Raw genomic sequence first — 22681 nt, 5'->3', positions numbered from 1 at the left:
TGCCATTTCCAGCAGGATGCTGGAGCAACTTGCCTGAGTTTGCATCTCAGTAGTGGTGAAGCTGGGCTTCAAGTGCATGCTCTTCTCCAATAGCCTGAAGGTGGTGCCCATTAGACACTCTTTAAGTGATGCCACCCTGGCCCGTTGAACCTAGCACATTTCCAGAAACGCAATTTTTCAGTAAAGTGTCCATTGCCTAAAAGGAGGCAATTTCTGGATCAAATTCTGTTTCAACGCACCGCCAGAGGCTAGGTGAAGTCTTCTGCCATCCAGTGGTCCTGGCAGTACTGGGCATTCCTTGGCCCCAGCTGTGCAATCCTGTACTTGCTGTAAAGGGATCAACTGTAGGCATGAGAACACATAATTCAGTATCATCATCCCAGTGATGTCGCCTCCTCTTGTCTGAATTGGGAAGATGCTAATATAACTATCACACTTCTGAATTAGTGTTTTCTAAAACTTTAGAAATATGACCAGGCTCCAATCACCCTTCTGGTCCATGTCCTGTCCATCCCCAGACCTGCTGACATAGGGAGGCGGCAGGCCCTCCACAGAGCTGTGCGGCCCTAAGGGCCATCTGGAGAGCTGGAGCCCGAGTGAGCAGTAAATCCCCTCCCTGCGGGAAGACGAGCCAAGTTTTATTACAGATCCTATCACAATGCAGAGGGCTGGTACTGTGATTGAGCTAAGCCTGTCATCGTGTAAATCAATAGGAAACCCACAGGAGGCAATTTGATTTAGGATGTTCATTTTGGGAAGCTGGTCTTCCTAAAACGCTGAAGCCAAGATGCTGCCTGCCCAACCACTTGCACAATAAATGGCAAGTTTAGCCCAAAAGGAACAGATCTGTTAATAAAATAAATTCAGATCTCTCCAAATAAAAATTCAGATGCATTTCAGTCTCCTCTCAGTTCAGTGGGCTGAATCCCTTAATCTACTAAATTATTATGGAAAAGCCCTTATCTCTGCCTGTCAAAATCACTGCTGCCGTGGGGGTGCCCTCTTGGGAGGCTCAAGCTGCTTCATAATAACTTAGATTATGTGCAGCAGAGCATTATCTTGAAAAGGGCCACATACTCCAAGGACAGCACAGGATCCGGGACAGGGCCAAGAGACAGTCCAGTCAACAGGGGCCAGAAAGGTGAGAGGTGTCACCCAGAGGCACTGCTGGTAAGTGACAGAGTGAGGTTTCTAATCCTGGCCCCTGTCTCAGCTCAGTGTCCCTCCTCTGTGGGCAGCCAGGGTGACATGGGGAAGAAACGGGCTGAAGGTTCTGGGTACTGTTTCTGCCCAACAGGGGTGGTGGGGTCTCCTCTAGGGCAGCCCAGTTTGTGTTAGGGCCTTCTGTCTCTTAAGTGGGCAGCAGCAGGCGAGAGTCTAGGTCATCTGTAGGAGGGACAAAAGGGGCCTACATTCTGCAGCATGGGGCAGGCCTTGCAGAGTGTCTGCCCAGAGAGCTGACCCCAGTTGGCCAGGGAAGGGAAAAGGTGGAGGGGAGTTGCATCCAGTGCAGAAAAGGGAAGAAGGTGTGGGAGATCAATCCCCAGGTTCCAAGAGGGGCCCCTGGCAGGAGCCCTTGTGAACAAGGATTTGGCTTTCCCCCACCACCTCCCACCACGCCTCCCCTTCTCCCACCTCCATCGGGGTGACTCACGCCTGCAGAAAGGATGAATCATGTGAGTTACGAAACCAAAGGGCTCCTGAGAGGGAGGCTGGAAAAGACCTGGGGAAGCCATCTCCACGGATCCTGCTCTCTCCCCACCCCCTCCGACCCCTCATCACCCACCCTCTACCTGCCAAGCTAGAGACTCTAGTGGGTTCTAGACAGCACTCCAAACAAAAGGGAGTGCTCCTGGGAACTGAGCAGCAGACCCGCAGCTTCCTCCCCGCTTCAAGGCCCGCTCAGCCTATCCTTTGTCTCCCCTCCTGTACTGATCAGGGTAAAGGCTTACTTTCCACATGGGGCCAGTTGGGGCCAGCGGATCTTGGAGGGAATGGGAGAGGAAATCCCAAAGCGATCCTCACCTCTCACCATTTGCTTATTCACAGTGTAAACATTTCCAAAATTCTCCAGGGCGCACCAAATACTTATCCACTGGATTCTAGGCGACTCCAGGCAGCAGGGGCAAGGACGATTCAACTCACTTTCTCACTGACTGGTCCCAGCTCGGTGGGAGCTTTTAAGAGTTTACCCAACCAGTGAACACCCACCATGTGGCAGCCCGCCGGCTCATAAAAACAAACGTTTATTGACAACTTGTTGCATGGCAAGAGCTCATGCGGTCCTCAAAACAGCTCTATGGGGTAGAAACTGTTGTCATCCCCATTACAGGTGGAGCGCTGTGCTCAAGAAGCACAGCTTGGCCAAGGTCACACAGATATGAAGTGGACAGCGTGGGGAGTCACCTGCATCGCCTGCGTCCCCAGGTGGGCTGTAGTCCTGGGGCTGTCCCGCCAGGTTTCTCCTGTATGCTCACGGAACCCAGCTAATCTGTCACACGTCTTCGCCCCACTCAACGTGCCCCTTCCATCAGGCCTTCTCTGGGCAGGGCCCAGACCCCATATTTCCTTGTGGCTTCTGACCCCTAGAATCCAGAACTCTTGCAAGCCCACCGTCTCAGGCTGAGAGAGCCGGCCAAGTGAAGGAGGCCTCCAGACGCCCGAGAGGTGGGAGGGCGCCGGCCTGAGCCCGCCGGTCTGGACTCACCTGAGATGCCCCCGGGGCCCTCCCGGCTCCTACTAGAACACGCGGGGCCGAGGCCGCCGCTCCGGGCGCCCTGGCAGGTCTGTGTCCCGAAAGCCCCGAAAGTCTGCGAGAAGTTCCCGGTGGGGGGCATCTCGGCCTCCCCGCCGCCGCCGCGCCGCCCGGTCCGAGCCTGCGGCGGGCCCCGTGCGGGCAGCCAGCGCGCGGGCCAGGGGCGCCACCGGGCCGCGCGGCGGGCACGCGCCGCGGCCGCCTCCTCCTCCTCGCTCCCGCCCGCAGCGGCGGCGGCGGCGGCGGCGGCGGCGGCGCTTCCCCGGCGCGGCGCGGAGCGGCTTTAAAAGGCGGCACCCCACCCCCCGGCGCACTCGCCGCTCGGGCGCCGCGCGAGCCTGCCGCTGCCATGCCTCCGCGCGCGCCGCCTGCGCCCGGGCCCCGGCCGCCGCCCCGGGCCGCCGCCGCCGCCGCCCCCGCTGCCGCGGACGCGGGGGGCGCCGGCGGGCCAGGACTCCGGCCGCTCGCGCCGCGCCCCTGGCGCTGGCTGCTGCTGCTCGCGCTGCCCGCCGCCTGCTCCGCGCCGCCGCCGCCGCGCCCCGTCTACACCAACCACTGGGCAGTGCAAGTGCTGGGCGGCCCGGCCGCGGCGGCCCGCGTGGCCGCGGCGCATGGCTACCTCAACTTGGGCCAGGTGAGTGCGACCGGCCCCGCGCGCCGAAAACTTTGCCGGCAGCTGCGGGCACGGCGCGACGGGGCGTCTCCGCCGGGCTGTCGGCGCCGCGGCCGCGAGCGGGCAGGGCTCCGGGTTGGTTCGGCCCGCGCGGCCGGGGGCGGCCGAGGCGCCCTGCGGGGAGTCGCCGGGGAGCGCGGCGCGCGGGACACTCTGCGGAGAGACGCCCTTGCAGGCCCGGCGGCCGGGGCAGCTCCCGGGGAGGGGTGGCCCGGCGCGGACACCTGCCCGGCTGGGCGGCAGTGGGAGCCTGTGTCGGGCGCCGCGCTTTGCCCGCCGGCGCTGTCCTCAGTGCCCACCAAGGTCTCCCTGGCCTCGGGACCCCGCCTCTGCCACGCCGGGCCCTCTGCCCTCGACGGGCGGCGCGGGGCCCCCGACCCGGTGCGCGCGCCAGGGTGGCTGGGGCTCGCTGGGTGACGAGCGCATGGCCCCGCGTCTCGGGAGCCGCGCTCCATCGGTCTCCCGGAGGGAGGGCGGCCCGGTGCCTGCGCCTGGGAGACGCCGCCAAGGTGGCTTTCCCGACAGCGTGGGACCCAGGAGCCGTGCCAAGGTTTGGCGGCAGGGGTCCTGCGTTTAAAACCCCGCCGGCCTTGGGGGGAGTTTGCTTTGTTTCTGGGCTTCTGTGCGTGATTCTAATGGCAGCTCTCCAGCTTACTAGCCCTGTGATCTTTGGCAAGTCGTGACAGTGTGTACCGCGTGCAGTTGTTGGAACGATCCAGTGTTGTCTGGCAGCAAAGTGCCAGCGCAGGGCCTGACCCTGGCGGTGGAGCCAGTAACCCTCCCAAGGCCTGGGCTGTCATTACTGCTGTCAGTTAGCAATGGGGACAAATCCCGGGCAGGAAGGCGGCATAGCTCCAAAGGATGCTGAGGCAGGTCCCTTTTTCCTGCCCCAACCCCGTGGAGTGGGGGTGGGAGAGTGATCCTGATTTATGCCCGTGGAGGGGCCTCAGCAGGCTGAAGTGTGTGTCCCACCAGGGGACCTCTTAGTGCAGTTAACAGGTCTCCTACAAACTACACGCTTAGAGGATCAAGTGAAGTGACAGGGAAGCAGGGCTCGTAATTCAGACCCTAGTGCCAGGCAGTGTTAAATTTAGTTTCAACATTATCTGTGACAGAAGCCAGCAAAGTGTGGTAGATGACACCTTCTCTGCATCCTGAGTCGGTTGTGGATGCTGCTAACGTGACTCGTGCGGCCTTTCGGAAAAGTCGATCCTGCAGTTTGAACTGTGCTTCACATGGTGGGTCAGTGTTATCTGAAAGAAAACCATCACATCTTTTTTTTTTTTTCCGACCATTCAAGTCTCTTCAAATATCCTGTGATTTAAGAGTTTGCCTTTGGGTAGCACTGGCTTCGTTTCTCTCTGTCGTTCTTAAATCTCCCTGGCTGATGGTCCAGCCTGAAGATGCCCCTCAAGGTTCCAGCCCTATTCATTGCTTCTTGTGTTTGCTTAGGGCCCCCAGCTCCGGCCACACTTCACTGCTCTGCTCAGGTGGCCCAGCAGTTTGTCTTCAGCTAAAAGTGACTCTTAAACTGCACGGTAAATTACGAAGTGCCCAGGTTTCTGGCTCCTATAATTAAAGGAGTAGAGGGAAACTGAAGTTGAGCTGTGAGCTCTTGGACATTGCAAGAGAGAGGCCCAGTAACTTCCCCTCACAATTCCTGTCCACGGGAATAAAAAATACTGGGTCTTTGAAACAACTTCTGTCAGTCTCACTGAGTTGCTTATGCACAAAGTCAGCTGTCCTCATTTTGCCTGTGGGAGAGAATGTTCCTCCCGGCATGTGCCCCTCCACCCGGGACATTCTGGGGAGTGTCTCAGAGTCTCCCCAGCTCTGTACAGTGCAGCCAGGGTGAACTCCACACAGCCTGGTCCCTTAGCTTGGTACGCACGGTGCTGGGGGTGACACTGTGGAGACATTCACAAACTGAGGGATTAGCTGGTTGGGGATAGGAGCCAACTCAGAGGCGTGTGTGTGTGTGTGTGTTTGTGTGTGTGTGTGTGAGATTACTCAAGGAGGGCCTATTACTCTTTATTCCAAAACCAGCTTTTCTCCCTCCCCCAAGTGCACTGCTAATGTGGAAAAGGCCTGGAGCATTCCAACCTGTACCTACTCAATAAGAACTCTTTAAAAACCTTATTTGCCTTTTTCAGCCGGGAGAATTTGTGACTCATAAATAAGGTGTAGATATTATTAGCTTTGACTTATGGATGAGTAAACTGAGGTGAAACCAGGGATGGGAGCAGTTTGTGCCCACACACTAAGTATGTATCACCTCTGATGATTATGCGCCCTGCTCTTGTCTCCTACTGTATTCTCTGGGCTAAGGTCTCCTTAGTGTGACTTGTTCCCTAAATCCTTAATGAGCTCTTAGTGGTATGCCTGGGACCAGCCCTGGCTCCCAGCCCTACTTTTCTCATGGGTCTTTGCAATGCCCTAAGTTCTGGCTTGATTGTTTTGCTCTCTTTCATACAACTAGTAACCCCATTCCGTTTATTTTACATGATGCGAAGGTAATTTAGACTTGTGGTTATTCACCTTTCTTGAAGCATGGGTGCCTTTCAGAGTCTGGTAAAGGCTCTGGACCCTCTCCGTTGAAAAATATGCATCATCAGGAACAAGACAAACCAGCCTCTTTTTCCTCTTCTATTCATTGTTATTCCGGAGGGCCCAGATATTGCACCACAATTAAAAAAAAAAAAAGAATTTGGAAGCGTTAAATGTCATTATTGACAGATGACATAAATAACTATATGGATAATCCAGGAGAACCTAGAGACTAACTATTAGAACTAGTAAGAGAGTTAAGCGCATTGCTTGATCAACAATAGCTACCTATGCGATAGGAACATCCGAGAAAATAAAGGAAATTGTAATTCACTCTAGCATAAAAGCCATTAGATATTTAGGAATAAATTTTAAAAAGTATTAGACTTTCAAGGAGAAAAGTACAAAATATTTGAAAGAATTATTGAAAACAAAAAGGTCTGAATAATGAAGAGATAGATTCTGTTCATGGATAGGAGGACCGATTATCACAGGTCCCCTTGAATTAATTTATAATTTCAGTGTCATCTAGTTGAAGTGCCGAGGATTTTATATGGAACATGAAATAACACAAATTCTAAAGTTGATATGGAAGAGTAAGTTCCCAGAATGCCTGAGTCACTTCAGAAAGAACAAGGAGAGGGCATGCTCTACCAGAGAGAAAACTTACCATAAAGTGTGGGCATCATAAGAGTTCGACAGTGGCCCAGTAGTGATCCCGTCTGTCAGTGGAATCAACTCAAACCCAGGCATATATGGGGACTCGTATGTGCACGCAGGAGAGTTACAAACGGATAGGGAAGGATGGAAAATTCAATAAACTGTGCTGAGAGAACTGACTCTCCATATGGTAAAACGATCAGCTCCTCACCTCGTATTACACAACAGCAAATTCCAGATAGGATGGAAGACCCGAATCTCTGTAACACGTCTAGAAGTTATATAGTGGAATACTGTGTGAACTTGAGAAAGGAAACGGGTTCTTAAATAAGACACAAAAGGTACAAATATAAAAAGGAAGAGATTGATACGTTAAAAGTTCTGTATAACAAAGACGTTGTAACAATTAAAAAGCAAGTAACAGACTAGGAAAAGTATTTATAACATGTAACAGGTTAGTGCATAGATCATTTAAAAAACTATAAATAAAAATTTATCAATGGTCATTGTCATTTAAGAAAAAGATCAATGCCAGGCAGACAAAGGAGAAAGTATATGAAGAGAGAATTCAGTAAAGAGGGAATTCAAATGGCCAATGAGTGTGAGAAAAGACCTGCCTCCCCAGGAGTTATGGGGCAGCACAACCTAAGGCAGTCATCTCCCTTCACGCCTGTCAGACTGGCGAACATGGTGGCGAATGTGGAAAGGTGTTAGTATCAAGTGTTGACAAGGATGTAGAGCAACGAAACTTTCAAATGCTGCTGGTGGAAGTGGAAATTAGTATAACGACTTCAGAGAGCAATTTGACAGTCCACAGTGAGGTCGAACTGCATCAGCAAGTCCACATCTAGGCTTTTACTGGAGAGAAACTCTTGCACAAGTGCCCAAGGAGCGTTGTATAGGAATGTCACAGAGGCGTTGTTTAAATGAAAGGGAACAGAATCTGAATATTCATCTCTAGAAGAATAGAGAAATAAATCAAGATAGTCACACCATGGAATACTGTACAGTAGTTGGAAAGGAATTAACTAGGTATGTTAATGTATCTACATAGATGTGTCTCAAAAATAATGGTGAGTGGAAAAGGCATGTTGTAGATAGATGCACAGTGTGATAGTATTTATTTAAACTTTAAAAACCACACTCAGCAATTCTATGTTATTTATGAATGTGTACACATGTAGGAAGGATCTCATCAAGTTCTCAGTAGTAGCAGCCTCTGAGAAGGGAGGGAGGGGAAAGAAACTGGGGAGAGGAATGTCAGACTTTATCTGCAGTGTTCTAATTCACAATACACACATATAGGTACATATGTATATATAATATAGAAGTTATGTACAAAATTGTGTTTAAGCATTTTTTACTTTTCTTTCTTTGTATCGGAATGTGTTATATATATGGTAATACATACATATGTATACAGATGTGCATATATACACACATATACACACGTGCATATATCCATACCTACACACACACACACGTATATAAGATGCACATGAAATGTTAAAGGGAAAAAAGGAAAAGAAAAATGCACATCATACACATATCACGGTGATCCTGGATCATCTGAAGCATGTCCAAGGACATACAGGTGTCTGTGGGCCCAGGGTAAGAAGCCCCTGCTTTAGACCTCTGAGGCTGGGCCCATCCACTTGTCAAGGAAATGGTGACCTAGAGAAACAGAATGCCTAGTTGCAGATGACAGGTCTGTTTGAGCAGAGCTGGACCCAGGAACCCCACTCCCAGCCATCACTCTCTCCCTCTACTGGGCTTCTTTCTCCTTGGAGTCATCTGGTGGTGAAGATCGCCTTCACGCTAACCTGTATATATTGTTACCTTTGACGCTGGTGGCGGGAGAAGGGACAAGTCATTTACGTGAAAAGGATGGCAACAAGATATTCTCACAAACCAAATCGCAACAGCTCAGCATGTGCAGCTTTCAGAAGTGGTGTTTATCTTAAGGGTGGCACTTAGATGCCATACGGTCCCTTGCGTTTTTGCTTTGCCTCAGGTGTTGAGCTAATTTGTTGGTTCTGAGTCTGAACATAAAAAAGGCAGGCTGGCTCCCAGGGCCCTAAAAGATCTAAGAGCCTTAAATGATTTTGAACTTGCCTTAAATAGTTTTACTTAAAATAGCTACTGAACAGGACATACCTGGCCCAGAATTTTGGGTGGGCCTGGGTAGTTCACTTGTCAGCAGAGGACAATTGTCATGCTGCAGAGGGCTTGTTCTTATAATGAAAAATAAGCTGAGGCTTTAGCCAGGTGTTAAAATAATGGACGAGAACTTGTTCCAACTGGAGTTTTAGGGGCTTGGAAGGGATACCAGGAAGCCCAGAGTAGCAGTCACCTGTGACCTAGTTCTCTAGTATTGATTTTCAGTCTGATGCTGTCTTGCTCTTATGCTCTGAGCCAAGAGCCATGTGTGTGTCTGACCTGGGAGTGGAAGGAGAGAGATTCTGGGTGGGAGCTGGGGGTACAGACAAGAGTGGGATTGTGAAGCTCGTGGTATCATACCCTCCCATTTGACGTCATTATTCAGGTGGTAACAGATTTAAGTGGACAGGGTTTTATTTGGTTGGACTGCCCTCGTAAGTCATGAGGCTGTGTTGGAGAAAGGTGACTGAAGCTGAGTGGCAGTGGTGGAGCTGGGTGGCCGAGAGAAGACTCAGAATCAGGCCAGAGTGGATGGCTCAGCTGACTGGTCCATTGGAAGAGTTTGGGTTCCTCTAGGCAGAAAGCAAGGGTGCAGATCAGAAACACAGAGCTGGTGATGGGGTGGGAGGGCCTGCAGACCCTGGATGAAGCCTCCTGCCTGGCCTCGGGCTTTGATTGCCAACAGGGCCGTGCAGGACTGTTGATACACTGGGGAATGTTCTGGGCTCTTTTGAGTCTCTGAGCCTCTGTACAGATTTTGTCTCTAAAAAGTAGTTCCTCTGATCTTCCACAGCCCAGGCCAGGCGCTGATGTGTCTTCCCTCCTCTCTGGGGGCCCTGCGTGCAGAGGGCTTCGGAGTCTTACTTGTCTTGAGTGCCTGACTCCCTCCCAGCTCTCAGACTGTAGCTCAGTCTTGGCATTGACCGGAAGCTCTGGCATGTGTTTATGCCCAGTGAATGTTTCCTGTGTGGGTGCTCTTGCTCGTGGAGCCTCCCGCCAACGCTGCAGGGAGGTGTCGCCAGGCCTGCTTAGTAGTGAGGAGACCTCGGGTCCAGTTCTGACTTCTGCAGATCACAGACTGGTAACTGACAGGCCAAGGCCCAAAGCCAAGCCCTCCGACTCTCCTTCCACCTTGGCAGGTGGCCTTCATCCCGACTTCTCAGACAAGGGTAAGCTATCAGGCAAGAAAGCCTTTCAGCTTTCTGCTGCTGCTGGCAAATGAGCCTGTGTGGACCCCACCCGCCACTGTTTCTCCTTCCCTCCACCTGGCACATGCGCACACACTCGTGTACGTACACCTGCACACGCAGTGCTGCATGTTAGTGTTGCTCTGTCCAGCATAGTCGGTACCGGTTCCTTCTTATCAGCGTTGAAACTTACTTGCATCTCTCCATATTTCAGGGAAAAATACCCCTAACCCCTTGCAGTCTTCCTAGGATGCCACACTCGGTTGCTCAAACTCTGCGTATTATTAACTGGACTAATCATCCTTTGCTGGAAACCTCCTCCTCGCTGTGTGGTCCCTGTTTACAGTAGGGGCCGTCTGCCCTGGTGCCTGAGCTCGAGGCCTGGAACTCACTGCTGCCTCCCCAACTCCCCTGCCTCCCATCTGATCTATAACCAAGCCCGTCTCATCGGTCTCCTGAATGGCTCTCAGGTCCCCCTGCTTCTCCCCTGCCACTGCCCCGCACAGGCCGGGGTCTCTGTGCCCCTCAGCTGTCTGTGCTGCTGCAGGGCCTCCTCTCACCCACCTGCTGCCTTCTGCCCTGGCCCCAGCTCCACCTCTGCTGAACCTCTTCATGCTCTTCCTTCTTTTTAGGCTTCTTCATGCTGTTTTTCTGCCTAGGATGGCTTTCCCATCCACCTGGTCAGCCCTTCATCTTTCCTGGTCATCTGCAGTCCTGCCCTGATTTCCTCAGCCCTGCGGACCTCCCTTCTGGGCTCCCAAGCCCCCATCACCCTAACATGACTGTTGGCTTATCTGTTTCTGCCACTATGCTCTGGGCCTCCTGGGAGAGTCAGTTCACAGTTGGTCCTCTGGCTGCTCTCTAAGGTTAATTCCAATTCTGCCATTTCTCTGTTGGTGGAGAAGTCACCGCAGGGCAGCCTGCGGCTGGAGGACATGCACTCATTTATTGAGCGAGCGTTCTTTGTGTGCTCTCACTGGTTCTGGGCCCTCAGAGATAAGTAAGGTATGGCCCCTGCCTCTGGAGAGCCTCTTAGTGGAGGGAAGGGTGTGAGCATTTGTGAACAAGCAAGGTCAGCAAGTCGGCTGGCTGAACCATCTCCACCCATAGTTTGTCTTAATCCCTTGCTTTTTGGCATCACGCTCAGCAGGCTGGCCCCTCCTGGTTAATGCTTGTTCTTGTGCTTGTGCTTGGGGAGGACCCTCCTTGTCATGCTCTAGTTTGCTTCTACTCAGATCAGCTACCCATGGAGCAGGGCCCAGCAGTCCTCTGCAGCCCACCATGGATGCTTCCCACCCCGTGAGTCCCATTATCTGTCAAATCCCTGGGCTTCCTGATGTCCTTGTGCCTCTGCTCTTGGAGGATTTTGAAGACCTGGCGGCAGGCACAAGGCCCTCTGTCCAGTGCTGTGAAGATCGGGGATGAATAGCCGTCAGCTATCGGGAGGGAGCCTCACTCACGCTCTGTGGGATGGGATCGGCAGCTCAGGTTCCCATGGTAACCAGCCCATCAATGCCCTCAGTGTCAAGACGGTGGCACCACCGAGAGGAAGAAACAGTCTCATTGTCTCCCTCTTGGCCGCTTGGGCACAAACCAGCCGCACACCGCAGGGCCCGACAGCCCCGGCCCACTGCCGTGTTGCACATGGACTTGCTTGCTGAGTCCGGCCAGGGAGGGGCCGTCCGCTTCATTTTCCTAACCCTCCTTGGGGCCTCTTGAATTCCTGTCACTGGCCCACGTCAGTCACTTAAGGAGTCCTTGTTGGGTGAATCCGTCTTCTCAGTGGGAAGGAACAGCCCAGCTGGATCAGGCTCCCAGAGCTCTGCGTGATGAGCCAGACTGCATTTGCCATGGGGTGGATGAATCCGTGTTCAGTGTTGGCAGTCAGGTTTTTGAAAGGGACCTTGATTTCCAGACTTTCTCTCTTTTGTTTCAAAACATGTTGTAGACAACTCTCAGAGATGGTCTCCCGTGTTCATTAAGCCAGAACCTCCTTCTTGCCGTGGAGGGCCTGAGTCCACCCCGGTGATCTTTGGCAGAGTCTCCCAGATGGACAGGTGGCGGGTGGGGCTACCCTCCTCTCAGATTATGGCCATGGTCCCCATGGCTGGGAGAAGGCAAAGCCTTCCTCTGCTCCTTTCTCATCGCCTGCCCTCCAAGCCGGAGCCAGGACCTCACTCCGAGTTCCCTGTGGCCCCTCTGCCTCCTAGCCTCTCCCCTGCGGCCCTCCCTGCTCCTCACACACTCGCTGCCTCGGGCAGTGCCTCGCTGCCCCGCCTGCCTCCCTTCCAGTTCCAGGCTGCTTCCCACACTGCCACCCTGTTGGTGCTTCCGAACCAGAAACCTCATGCGGTCCTTTTCCTGCTTCAGGACCGGGAGTGGGGTAGAGGGGGCATGGAGGCTCCTGCGCAGCAAAGCCTGATACGCTCGACACTTGGGGAGTGAGCTGTCCCTCCCTCTCGCCCTGTCCTCAACCCAGAACTGCTTGCTTTTGCCCAGTGCTCCAGCCATTCCCAACCTTTGCCATTCTGGAAACTTTCCATCCTTTTCTTTCTTTTGCACCTGCTCTTTGTTGCTGTTGTAACCGGGGTGCCCGTTCCCCGTGTGGTCTACCTGGAGAACCCTGCTTTTCTTCAAGATTAGCTACAGTTGTGTTTCCTGACCTGGCTGCTGCCCCGCAGCCTTGAGCACTGTGCTCCCAGCTCCACGGAGGAGCTCAGCTAGCCCCCCACCGCCCACCACGTGCACAGCCACAGCGGGAGGGTGTCTGTCTCCCCGTTAGACCACAGTGTCTTGTGGTCAGAGTCTTTGTTCATTCTGTTTCCTTGGGCCCTAGTCCCTGGCTCAGCCTCTCATCCCCAAGTCTCATTCACTGCCCCTCCCCCTACACACCTGGTGACTGTGTTTCATTAGAAGGGATAACTGAGGCCCCATGGGGTAGTGGTTAAGTTCACATGCTTCCCTTTGGCATCCCGGGGTTCACTGGTTCAGATCCTTGGCATGGACCTACACCCCGCTCATCAAGCCACGCTGTGGCAGCATCCTACATACAAAATAGAGGAAGACTGCTATAGATGTTAGCTCAGTGACAATCTTCCTCAAGTAAAAAGGGGAAGATTGGCAAAGATGTCAGGTCAGAGTGAACCTTCATCACCAAAAAAAAGAGGAAAAAAAAGGGATAACTGAGTCACTGGGTTCCAGTACTCCCACCATGACTACTGTCAGCTGGCTCCTACATCGTCATCCTCACTGATCACCAAGTACTCCTCTGATAATCACCCTAGAGCCCTAGTAGTGACCCTGTTACACAGATGAGCAAACTGAGGCACTGAGCAGTTGAGTAACTTACTGCAGCTTAGTAAATGTCAGAGCAAGGCTTTTCACTGGAACATCTTTGATTCCTTACTCCTGGACAGGGCCCATGTCCGTGTTAGGAAAGGCTGCAGAGAGCAGGCGGCAGCTGAGCTGGCCGTGGAGTTTGAGTTGGTTTTTTCTAACTGGTAAGGCAGAAGCGCACTGTCCAGGCAGGGGGAGGGCTGAGACAGGAGGGGTGCTGGGAAGGTGCCCCCTGGTCTCAGCTAAAGGGTGGGTGGCTATACTGCAGGACCCTCCCTTCTCACCAGGCCTCTGGCCTGGGGCTTCACTTCAAAGGCTTATCTATGACGGAGTGAAGGCGGCAGCATTCTTGACTTTGGAGTCTGAGAGTCTCAAGGGCAGGGGGCTTTCCTTGGACACCGTCCCCCAACCTACCAGAGCCCTGTGTGTTCTCACCCCAAGAGGAGAGTGCAACGCTGTGCAACCAAACATCCAACAAGAAAGCTGGAAGACCCAGAGGAGAGAACGGCTTAATGAGGACCCAAGGCTGCACGGAGGGTGGCACAGCCTAGTTAAAAAGTCATGACATTACTTAATTTTTCTTGGTATAATACAAAAGGAATACATGTATGTGTAAAATTTGGAAAACATGAACAAAGAAAACTACAAAAATCATTAATAATCCTATCACCCAAAGATAATCATTGTTAATGTTTTGGACCATGTCCTTTCATTTTTTTTTTAACTGTGTATGTGTAGTGTGTGTGTATGCGTGCATATATATCTGTACATAGTCGTGTGCCACATAACGATGTTTCAGTCAATGATGGACGGTATCTATGACGGTGATCCTGTAAGATTAGTACCATACAGCCGAGGTGTGTAGTAGGCTATACCATCTAGATTTGTGTAAGTTGTTGACCAAGGAAAAGTTCAGTACAAGTCAAACGGAAGATATTTATTTGGGTAATAAGAATTGCAGTTCAGGGGCCAGCCTTGTGGCCTAGTGGTTAAGTTTGGTGCACTCCACTTTGGCAGCCTGGGTTCAGTTCCTGGGCACAGACCTACACCACTTGTCTGTGAGTGGCTGTGCTGTGGCTGAGGCTCACATACAAAAAGAGGAAGATTGGCAACAGATGTTAGCTCAGGTGAATCTTCCTCTGCAAAAAAAATAAATAAAATTATAATTTGGGAGATGCAGATTCAGGTAGAAACCCAAAATGTGTTCTGATTACAGGAGAGAGCTTAGGGCTTTTATCAGACAAAAGGGAGGATGAGGTGAGTTGTATTAAAGAAGAGTTCATTGGTACTATGTGAGGTAAGGCTAGGTTTGTGCTTCCGAGATTGGCCTGAGTTTTGGTCATCAGGCAAGCAGCTAGATTTGTACTTCATTGATTGGTTAGTGATTCGGTCATCAGCAAAGTCCAGTTTTATCAGTCCTTTCAAACACGATATTCTTGTCCTTACTGACTTCTTAGAGTGTTGGCGGTGTGGTCCAGTTTGGAAAATAAAGAAAACAAGACAATGCCTCTGAAATGGCTACTTTGGCTCTATTTTCGTATGACTCCGCTCATGTCATCTTTCACAAAGTACACTCTCTCATGTCAAAGTACACTCCATGATGTTCTCACAATGATGCCATCGCCTAACGAACATATCCTTGTCGTTAAGAGACACATGACTGTATTTATGTTTATGTGAGCATGTGTGTGCATACATATATACAGACACATATATACCTGTATACATGTATGCACACACATACTCAGCTATACGTGATTGTCTCATACAAGTAGGCTTGTACAGTTTTGCAACTTGTACCTCCCAAGTCTATAACTATTCTATGGTATAATTTTTAATGGCTGCTCATTAGTGGCTGGCCCATACTTACTTAATCTTTCCCCTGACATTTAGATCAATGGATTCTTTGCAACTGCTTGGGGAGGTGGACATTGCTGCAGCTGGTCTGGCATGTCAGCCCTGTGTGGGGAGGTGGAAGGTTCCATCTCTGCCTGGTTTCCCGCTGACATGCCTTGCACTCCTGGTTACCACGTCCCATCTCATTTCCCTGCGTCTCCCTATCCCACATCACTGGCCTTGCAGGGGGCCCAGGACTTGGTAAAATTTGTTCAGTTCAACTCAAGGATTTTATTGAGCATTTTTTCTTATTTTGTAAAGTTACACATGTATTATGTAAATATGCTCCCATTGTAAAGAATTCAAACAGTGCCAGTGTATGAAGAGGAAAAATCCTTCTCCTCAGCTTAGCCCCAGTTTGCTCATTCCTCCAGATGCCATACCTGTCCATACTTTGGTATTTGTGTGTCCTGTTTCAGAAACATGTATGCACATAGATACATAGGGCTTTTTTTAAAATAAATGGGACCATGTTAAATATGTTTTTCTGTACCTAGTTCTTCATAGCCTAACAATACCTCTTGGAAAGCTTTCCATGGTAGGACATAGATAATCTACATCATTCTTTCAAAACGGTTTTAAGCTATTTTTATGGATGTGACATTTTGTTACACCATTTACCTATTAATGTTCATTTGATTTATTTTGTTTTTTTGTATTATAAACAATGTTGCAGTGATAATCCTAATTCATACTCTCTGTGCACATGTATGAGAATTTCTGTAGGATATATAATAGTAAAAACAAACAGTTACAGTAATAATGATCACAGATACCTATCTGCCCCTTACTATGTGCCAAGTAGTTTTCCAAGTGCTCTCCTGGTATTGACTCATTTAATCTTCTTAGAAACCCGAAAGTAAGTGCTATTATTACCCCCATTTTACAGATGAGAAAATCAAGGCACAGAGAGGTTAAGTGACTTGTTTGTGGTTATAGAGCTTTTAAGCGTTGGAGCCAACGTTTGAACTGAGATGGTCTCGCTCCAGAGATCGGGGGCTGCTGAGCCAAAGTGTGTGCACACCTTACATTGTGTGAGGCATCTGCAGGGTTGCTTTTCTTTGATCTTAATGATATGTAAGTGCTGTCTCTATATTGTGAATATTAATCTCTTATTTGCAAATATCTCTCAGGTGTTTCTTCCATCTGTCACTTTTCTCTGAACGCTGTACAGAGGGTTTGTCTGCTTGCTTGTTTCCTGAAGTAAAATCTGCAGGTCCATTCGTTTGCAGGCTTTGGGAGATGAACAAGGCAGGCTCCCTCCCTGTGACAGACAGGAACGTAAGTAACAGTTGCAAGAGGAACAGGGAAAGTAATATAGAGATGGAATCCAGATGCTTTAGGATAATAGAGGAGAGTGGGCTGCTTTCTGCCTGGGATCTTCAGCGAAGGCTTTGTGACCAGTGGCATTTGAGCCAGACCTCTCAGGGTCCACAGGATTTTCACAGACAGAGGACAAGACACGGGGTGTGGAGTTGCAGCAGGTGGATCCTGAGTGAGGGCATCAATCCACATCCCGTCGGGATGGCTCAGGTTGAGACTCTCAGGAAGGAGCTGCTTACAGAGGTGTGAGCGGGAGTAAGGGAATCAACAAAGGGTGTTGCGGTGCCCGAGGACCAGCAGTGGGGAGCTGCTCGGGCCGAGGGGACAAAGGGAGAAAATGGGGTTAGCAGAGCCTTGTGGGAGCTGGAGCCGTGGGTGATGCAGCCTCCTTCTGGCACCTCCTGTTGGCCGAACCCTTGGGAAGTGTGGTCCAGGTGGTGGTGTCTGGAGGGGCACAGGACAGGGCAGAGAAGGAAGAATGACCGGCACAGTAAGCATAAGGAGAGAGAGAGAAGTTCAGGGCATGTTAAGAGCTCAGTAAACACCCTGGTGTCGTTAGAGGTTAGAGGAATTCATTCGCTGCTGCTTCTATTCAGCCGGCATTTATTGGGTGCTGGCTCACAGCCTGGCACTGTGCGAGGTACTGATTTGCTGGGATGCACCAGGCTGACTTTGCCCCCAGTGACGCGTGCCTCGGCACCAGTTCCAGCTTTCCGTTTGTCCTCTCAGAGGGTCACAGCAGAGGCATGTGGTTTCATCCCTGTTAGACCCCACGTACCTGGATGTATGCCTCCTTGTCCCAATCGGAGTTTATTTAGGTGTGTCTGTCTGAGGACAGATTTTAACATGGAAAAATAACTCCATTCCTGGTCACCATTGCACTCAGTCTGACACACATCTTGATCTCATGCTGTTTTTTAAACTTAAGCAAACAAACAGAAAACCCCTGTTTGTGTTCCTCTTGATAAAACCTGATTTCTGTAAAAAGAAAAGAAACCTTATTTCTATCCTGCTATCAATGTAACCGTTCATGACTGAGCTCATGAACAGTCTTCTTACACGTGTCTCTTAATTTCTCATTTGCAGGGATATGACACTAGTAGCCACGAACAAGAAGCAGGATTTGTTTCAGTGGCTTCAACAAGTTTATGTCCCACGACTTTGCCAGTTCAAGACCCTCACAACTCTTCATTTTAGCACAAGATGCAGAAGCCTGTTTGTGGGAATGGATGCTTTCTGTTCCTGTGGAGTTCCGTGTCCTGGTACAAAGTGAACTCGTTAGTACTTTCTAGGGTTTTTTTTTTTTTTGGTCTGCTTTTTTAAGGAACGTGGTTTTCTGCTTTCCTCTGATGTCTGGCCACACGAGGAATATTGTAAAACCAAACTGATTCCTTCTCACACTGAACAGTCTTCAAATCCAAACCAAACCCCAGAGGTAGTTGTGGATCCACCACCTCTAGGAGCCCGTCTGTGTGGGGCTCACGTTGGGGGCCAGGACCAACACCCCAAATGATGACAAGCCGTGTCTCAGCAGCATTCCTGTTCTGACTAAGTCAATACATTTCCAAAACCTAATCCGAGAATATCTCCAATTTTCATCGTGATTCTCGCTCCCAAGGAGCCCTGGATGTGTTTCCGTTTCTTCTTGTGTCGGAAGTGCAGTGCCTGCGTAGAACTGCAGAGAATCCTGTCTTCACGCCAATTTGTTTGTCTTACTAAAAGTTGGTTTTACTTTCCAACAACTGGTTCCTTTCCTGAAGTTAGTCACTAACGGTGCTCTGTACCTGGTGTGTGCTGATGGCTGTGCCAGCCCAGGCTCACCCTCCTGCCCGGGAGCCGCTCGGCTCCTCCCTGGGTCTCTCCTGCGCGCTGCCTCCCCCAGGGGGGCTTGCAGTGACCAGGGGCCACCACCGAGAGATCTTTTCCACCTCCGAGGCCGAGGAACTTGTTTGCCACCGCTTTTCTTCCCTCAGCGTCTGCGTTTTATTTGAATCGTGCAGTCGGGCCGCCTGAATTAGATTGCTAGTCTCAAGTCAGGGCTGTGTTTCTGCATGCACCGTGGGCACAAAAGTGATACTCAAAGATAGTAAGGGACAATGGATGCAGCTAGGAGGGAACAGCCATCTTGCCAAGCCTGCCCAGTCTATTCTAAATGATGTGCCTTTGTCCTGAGGGCTTTTGGGGTAGATTCTTTAGTGCTGAGCACAGTGTGATTTCTGCCTCAGCCTTTCAGAGCAAAACACAACATGTAGCCTGCCCTGACCAGGCCTTCGTGTGGCCAGTAGGCGCCGGTGCTGTGGCTTCCCTGGCAGGGCATGGTGCTTTGATGAGAGAATCAAATCAACAAGTGCTTCCACCCATCAAAGCATGTCACTGATCTGCCTGTCCCCCTGCTGGTTTCTCAGCAGTCTGGGGTGCTGCCTCTGTTTCACCTTTTTTTTCTCCCCAAAGGATTGTGGAGTTTCCTGGGTTGTTCAGCTTGTTTATCACAATTTTTTAAGCTTCTTAGGTCCATCAATAGGAGGGTGATAAACAAATGTGACATATTCATACACTGGGCATTCTTTGTTCAGCACTAAAGAGACACAGAACTGATATGCATAACAATGTGGATGAATCTTGTAGACGTTGTACAGAGTGAAAGAAGCCTTACACAAAAGAGCTATCTGATTCCATTTATAGGAAGTTCTAGAAGAGGCAAAACCAACCTGTGGTGGAATAAAAACTAATCTATAGGGGTGAGGATTGATGGGGAAGGCGCATAGGGAAACTTTCCGGGGTGATGGCTATATTCTCTATCTTGACAGACACACAGGCGTATACAGGTGTTACACAGGTATATACATTTAGCAGAACTTAACAAACATATGTTAACATTTTTTCATTTCATCCTATGTAAATTCACTTCAGAAGAGAAAATCTAAGCAAATGTTGAACTCTCCTTAATGATATGTATGCAGAAGTGTTTAGAAGGAAGTATACTGATATTGCAATTTACTTTGGAATACACTAAAAATAAGATGGGTTGACAGGTGGATAGAGACATGGATAGATGGAAAGAAATGTGATGTAATTTTAGTGATTATGTTAATGGTAGAATCAAGGTGGTGGGTATGTGGGTGTCTGCTGTACAATTCTTTCAATTTTGCTGTATGTCTGAAAATTTTCTTAATAAACTGTTGGGAGAAGAAGATTCTTAGGGTTGTGGTGGGGATAGGACGGATTTGGGAGAGATCCCCTGCTATCTTTGGAGACATAATTGTAAATTTGTGTTTAGAGGTGAGATTAGAAGTCTAGGTATTTAAGGGGGCAAATGATGTCGTCACAGGAATCCCAATGGAATCTGGGTTTGGGGACATAGGCTCTTTGTTCTCAGATCACACTGGCATCTGAAAGGATTACTGTGACTCTCTGAGCCCTAACTTGCTAGTTTTGCATGGACGGAGAGACTCAGCCCTGGGAAGGAGCATCCTAGTAAATGTAAGTCAGTGGAGTCCTGTGGTTTAAGGACCTTCCTGCAGGGGGAAGATAAGCCAGCAGCAGATGCCCCTGGCACAGCAATGGTAGTCTGGGTTGCTTGCCTGCTAATTATCTTCTTGGTCTTGCTCCGCAGTGTTTTTCTAGTTCCAGGATTTGAATTATTGACTTTCTGTGGAATTCTCAGGCTCTCTTGATTGTCAGTTTGAAGAGGGGGATCAGCAGCCATTCTGTACAAAGTCCTAACGGCTAGGTGTCCTCAGTTGGAAACCTGCCCCCGTGTTAGCCTGGAGCTGTCCCAGACCAGATGCACACACAGCTATCAGACTCCTTGTAGGGGACCTCTGCCTGAGAGAGGAAGCTCCTGGTCCGCTGGTAAATTTAGGGCATGTACGCAAAGTGGGGGTAGGGAGAGGGGAAAAGAATGAAAGCATTATTCTAAGAAGCTGCTTTTATTTATAGATTCTTCTAATTCTATTAAAATGAATGCCAGAGGGATGTAAAACTTGGAACACATAACACATAATAGAAATGAAGAGACGTTGAGCTAAAATAGGGAACAACGGTAAAATGAGAAGAGAAGCTTAGGACCACGAGGAGGATGTGACATTTTTCTGAAATAAAATCGTCTTGGAGCCCACTGTACAGGGAAAGTGAATTAAAATCAACACTTGGTTAGGGGAGAACTTGGAAGGAAACATAAACTCTTTCATAATGAAAAGGAGAAAGTGTTAAGCTGACTCGGGGGAAACAAAGACAGAGATTACACTAATTCCGTTATAGAGACGAATAAATAAAATGTCATCATTGTATAAGGAAATAAAACTAATTGAATGCTTAATGTTTAAGAGGAGTTGGCAAAATAAATGTGTCAAATATTAAAATATGTAAATCGTCATAATTTGCCTGCCTTGTTCTGGGAGCCAGTACAGTACCTTACCTCCTGCCTACAAAACAGGGAGGGCTTTTTGATTCTGAGATAAGATGTTAATGGGACAAGATGCAAAGTAAATAGCCATTTACATTAGAAAAGCTGGAGTACAACAAATGCCTTTAAATGAATGAATTGCTGAATGAATGAGGCTTCCTTAAAGTAAGGAGTTTAAAAAAACATACACTCAAAAGGGAAAGCAACAGAATTACCTTCTAAGATGAAAATCTAATGAATTAAGGCAGGAAAGAAGGTGTGCCTCTTTACTGCTGGTGACTTAACCTCTCCTTACCTCGGCTCTTTCTGCTGAAAAATGGAATTACTAGCAACTCCAACAATCAAATGCTTGGAATAGTGCCAGGTGAGAAGCGAACACTCAGTGCATATTATGCTGATAATATTATTATTATCATGGTGATTATTTTTTAATACCAAAAGAGAGGGAAATAACATGTCCTTTCAAGGTCAGGTGGAGAAGTCAGACTAGGAAAGCACTGTCTATTTTTAAAGTAGGAATTCAAAGCTAGTAAAAGGCATCATGGAGAAGATTTCAGATACGCTGTTTCTTTTACCTTTTGTCTTTTTGGGGGGAAAGATTAGCTGATGTGAAAAGCTTAGGATGGGAAAGGCAGACGTTAAGCCTGACTAAGAAGGAGCTGACGAGCCATGGTTTAGGAAGCCAGGACGTCCACAGCTGCAGAACCTGTTCACCGTGCTCACCTGGGGAGGCACCTGGTCTGCAGCTGCTCCACCCAGCCGCACACACCGGAGATGCACCCTCCTCATCCCTTCCGCCTGCCTGACCTGTTCAGCCAGGCTCGTGCCCACCACCACTGATGCAAAAAAGGACCCTCTTGCCTCGAGTTTATTAAGAATCCTTACTTAAGGATAAAAGAAAATAAAACTTTGGATTAAAGAAAACTTTGCATATTAGTTAGTTTCTGTGGGCATCTTGGAGCCAACATAGAAGCTTATGAAGCAATAATCTGTTACCTGAACATGGCTAAATAGGGCCTGGAGCAGCTCCCTACCATCTGCATTAGCCTATTAACTACAACTGACATGTGTCCACTTTCGTTCCCAAAAGAGAACGATGTGACTGGAGATGCTGGATTTTTATCCTTTTTCTCAATTTTTCTTGTTCTGGACATCACTCAGGATGGATCGCACGACACACTGACTTGCCTAATTAAGTGAGCAAGAGTTGCACCGCGACGCCAGAAGTGGGAAGGCAAGAAGGGGATTGTTTTTTTTCCTACTGCTCACTCCTGTAATAGCCAAATATCCCCCTGATGCATGAAGACATGCATGTTTTTTAGTTTTATAGAGCTGTTTTGATCTGGTAGCTCTTGCAGACAGAGCCAGTGGCAAAAACACAGATTTTAGAATCAGAAGAGCCGGGATCTAATCCCAACACTTTTGTCTGCAAATTGGTCAACAACTGGAGAGCTACTTACTGTCTCTGGATGTGAAATCATTCGTCTGTAAAGTGTGATTGTAATATCACCATCTACATAGTGTTCCCATTTGGCTGTCGTGCGGATCGCAGGGTAGACTCTGTGTAACTGATTGGGACCATCATTATTAGTGTGGACCGGAAGTGGGCCTCCGTGACTGACGGACACTCTGTGCAGGCCCTCCCATGTGGATGCCTAACACTGTCCATGCTGTGACCAGCAGCCCAGGGCCCAGGAGGGTGAGTGGCCATCCCCATTTACTAGGACCCACTGTGGCCC

General features: G+C 49.5%; 1 protein-coding gene and 1 long non-coding RNA gene across 5 annotated transcripts in view; one reads left to right on the top strand and one right to left on the bottom strand.

The window, feature by feature from the left end:
- Positions 1-17: 17 nt before the first annotated feature.
- On the bottom strand, positions 18-2909 carry LOC138924292 (uncharacterized). The gene is made up of 3 exons (XR_011439220.1): positions 2708-2909; positions 240-342; positions 18-150 (listed from the first exon to the last, which is right to left on the bottom strand). It is a non-coding gene; the product is annotated as an uncharacterized lncRNA (long non-coding RNA).
- Positions 2910-3083: 174 nt separating this feature from the next.
- Positions 3084-22681, top strand: part of PCSK6 (proprotein convertase subtilisin/kexin type 6) — a 181088-nt gene continuing 161490 nt past the window's right edge. The window contains exons 1-2 of one of the 4 annotated variants that reach the window (XM_070268309.1): positions 3255-3389; positions 17624-22641. In XM_070268309.1, coding sequence (XP_070124410.1) covers positions 22588-22641 — 54 coding nt within the window. In that variant the 5' untranslated portion in view covers positions 3255-3389; positions 17624-22587. Of the gene's footprint in view, positions 3390-17623; positions 22642-22681 lie in introns of those variants that run through there. The other 3 variants (XM_023651510.2, XM_023651513.2, XM_070268306.1) reach the window with 3 other exon arrangements.

This window comes from Equus caballus, chromosome 1 (genome assembly GCF_041296265.1).
Source record: "Equus caballus isolate H_3958 breed thoroughbred chromosome 1, TB-T2T, whole genome shotgun sequence".
Classification (NCBI taxonomy): Eukaryota; Metazoa; Chordata; class Mammalia; order Perissodactyla; family Equidae; genus Equus; species Equus caballus.
This window is presented reverse-complemented; position numbering and strand designations above follow the sequence as displayed.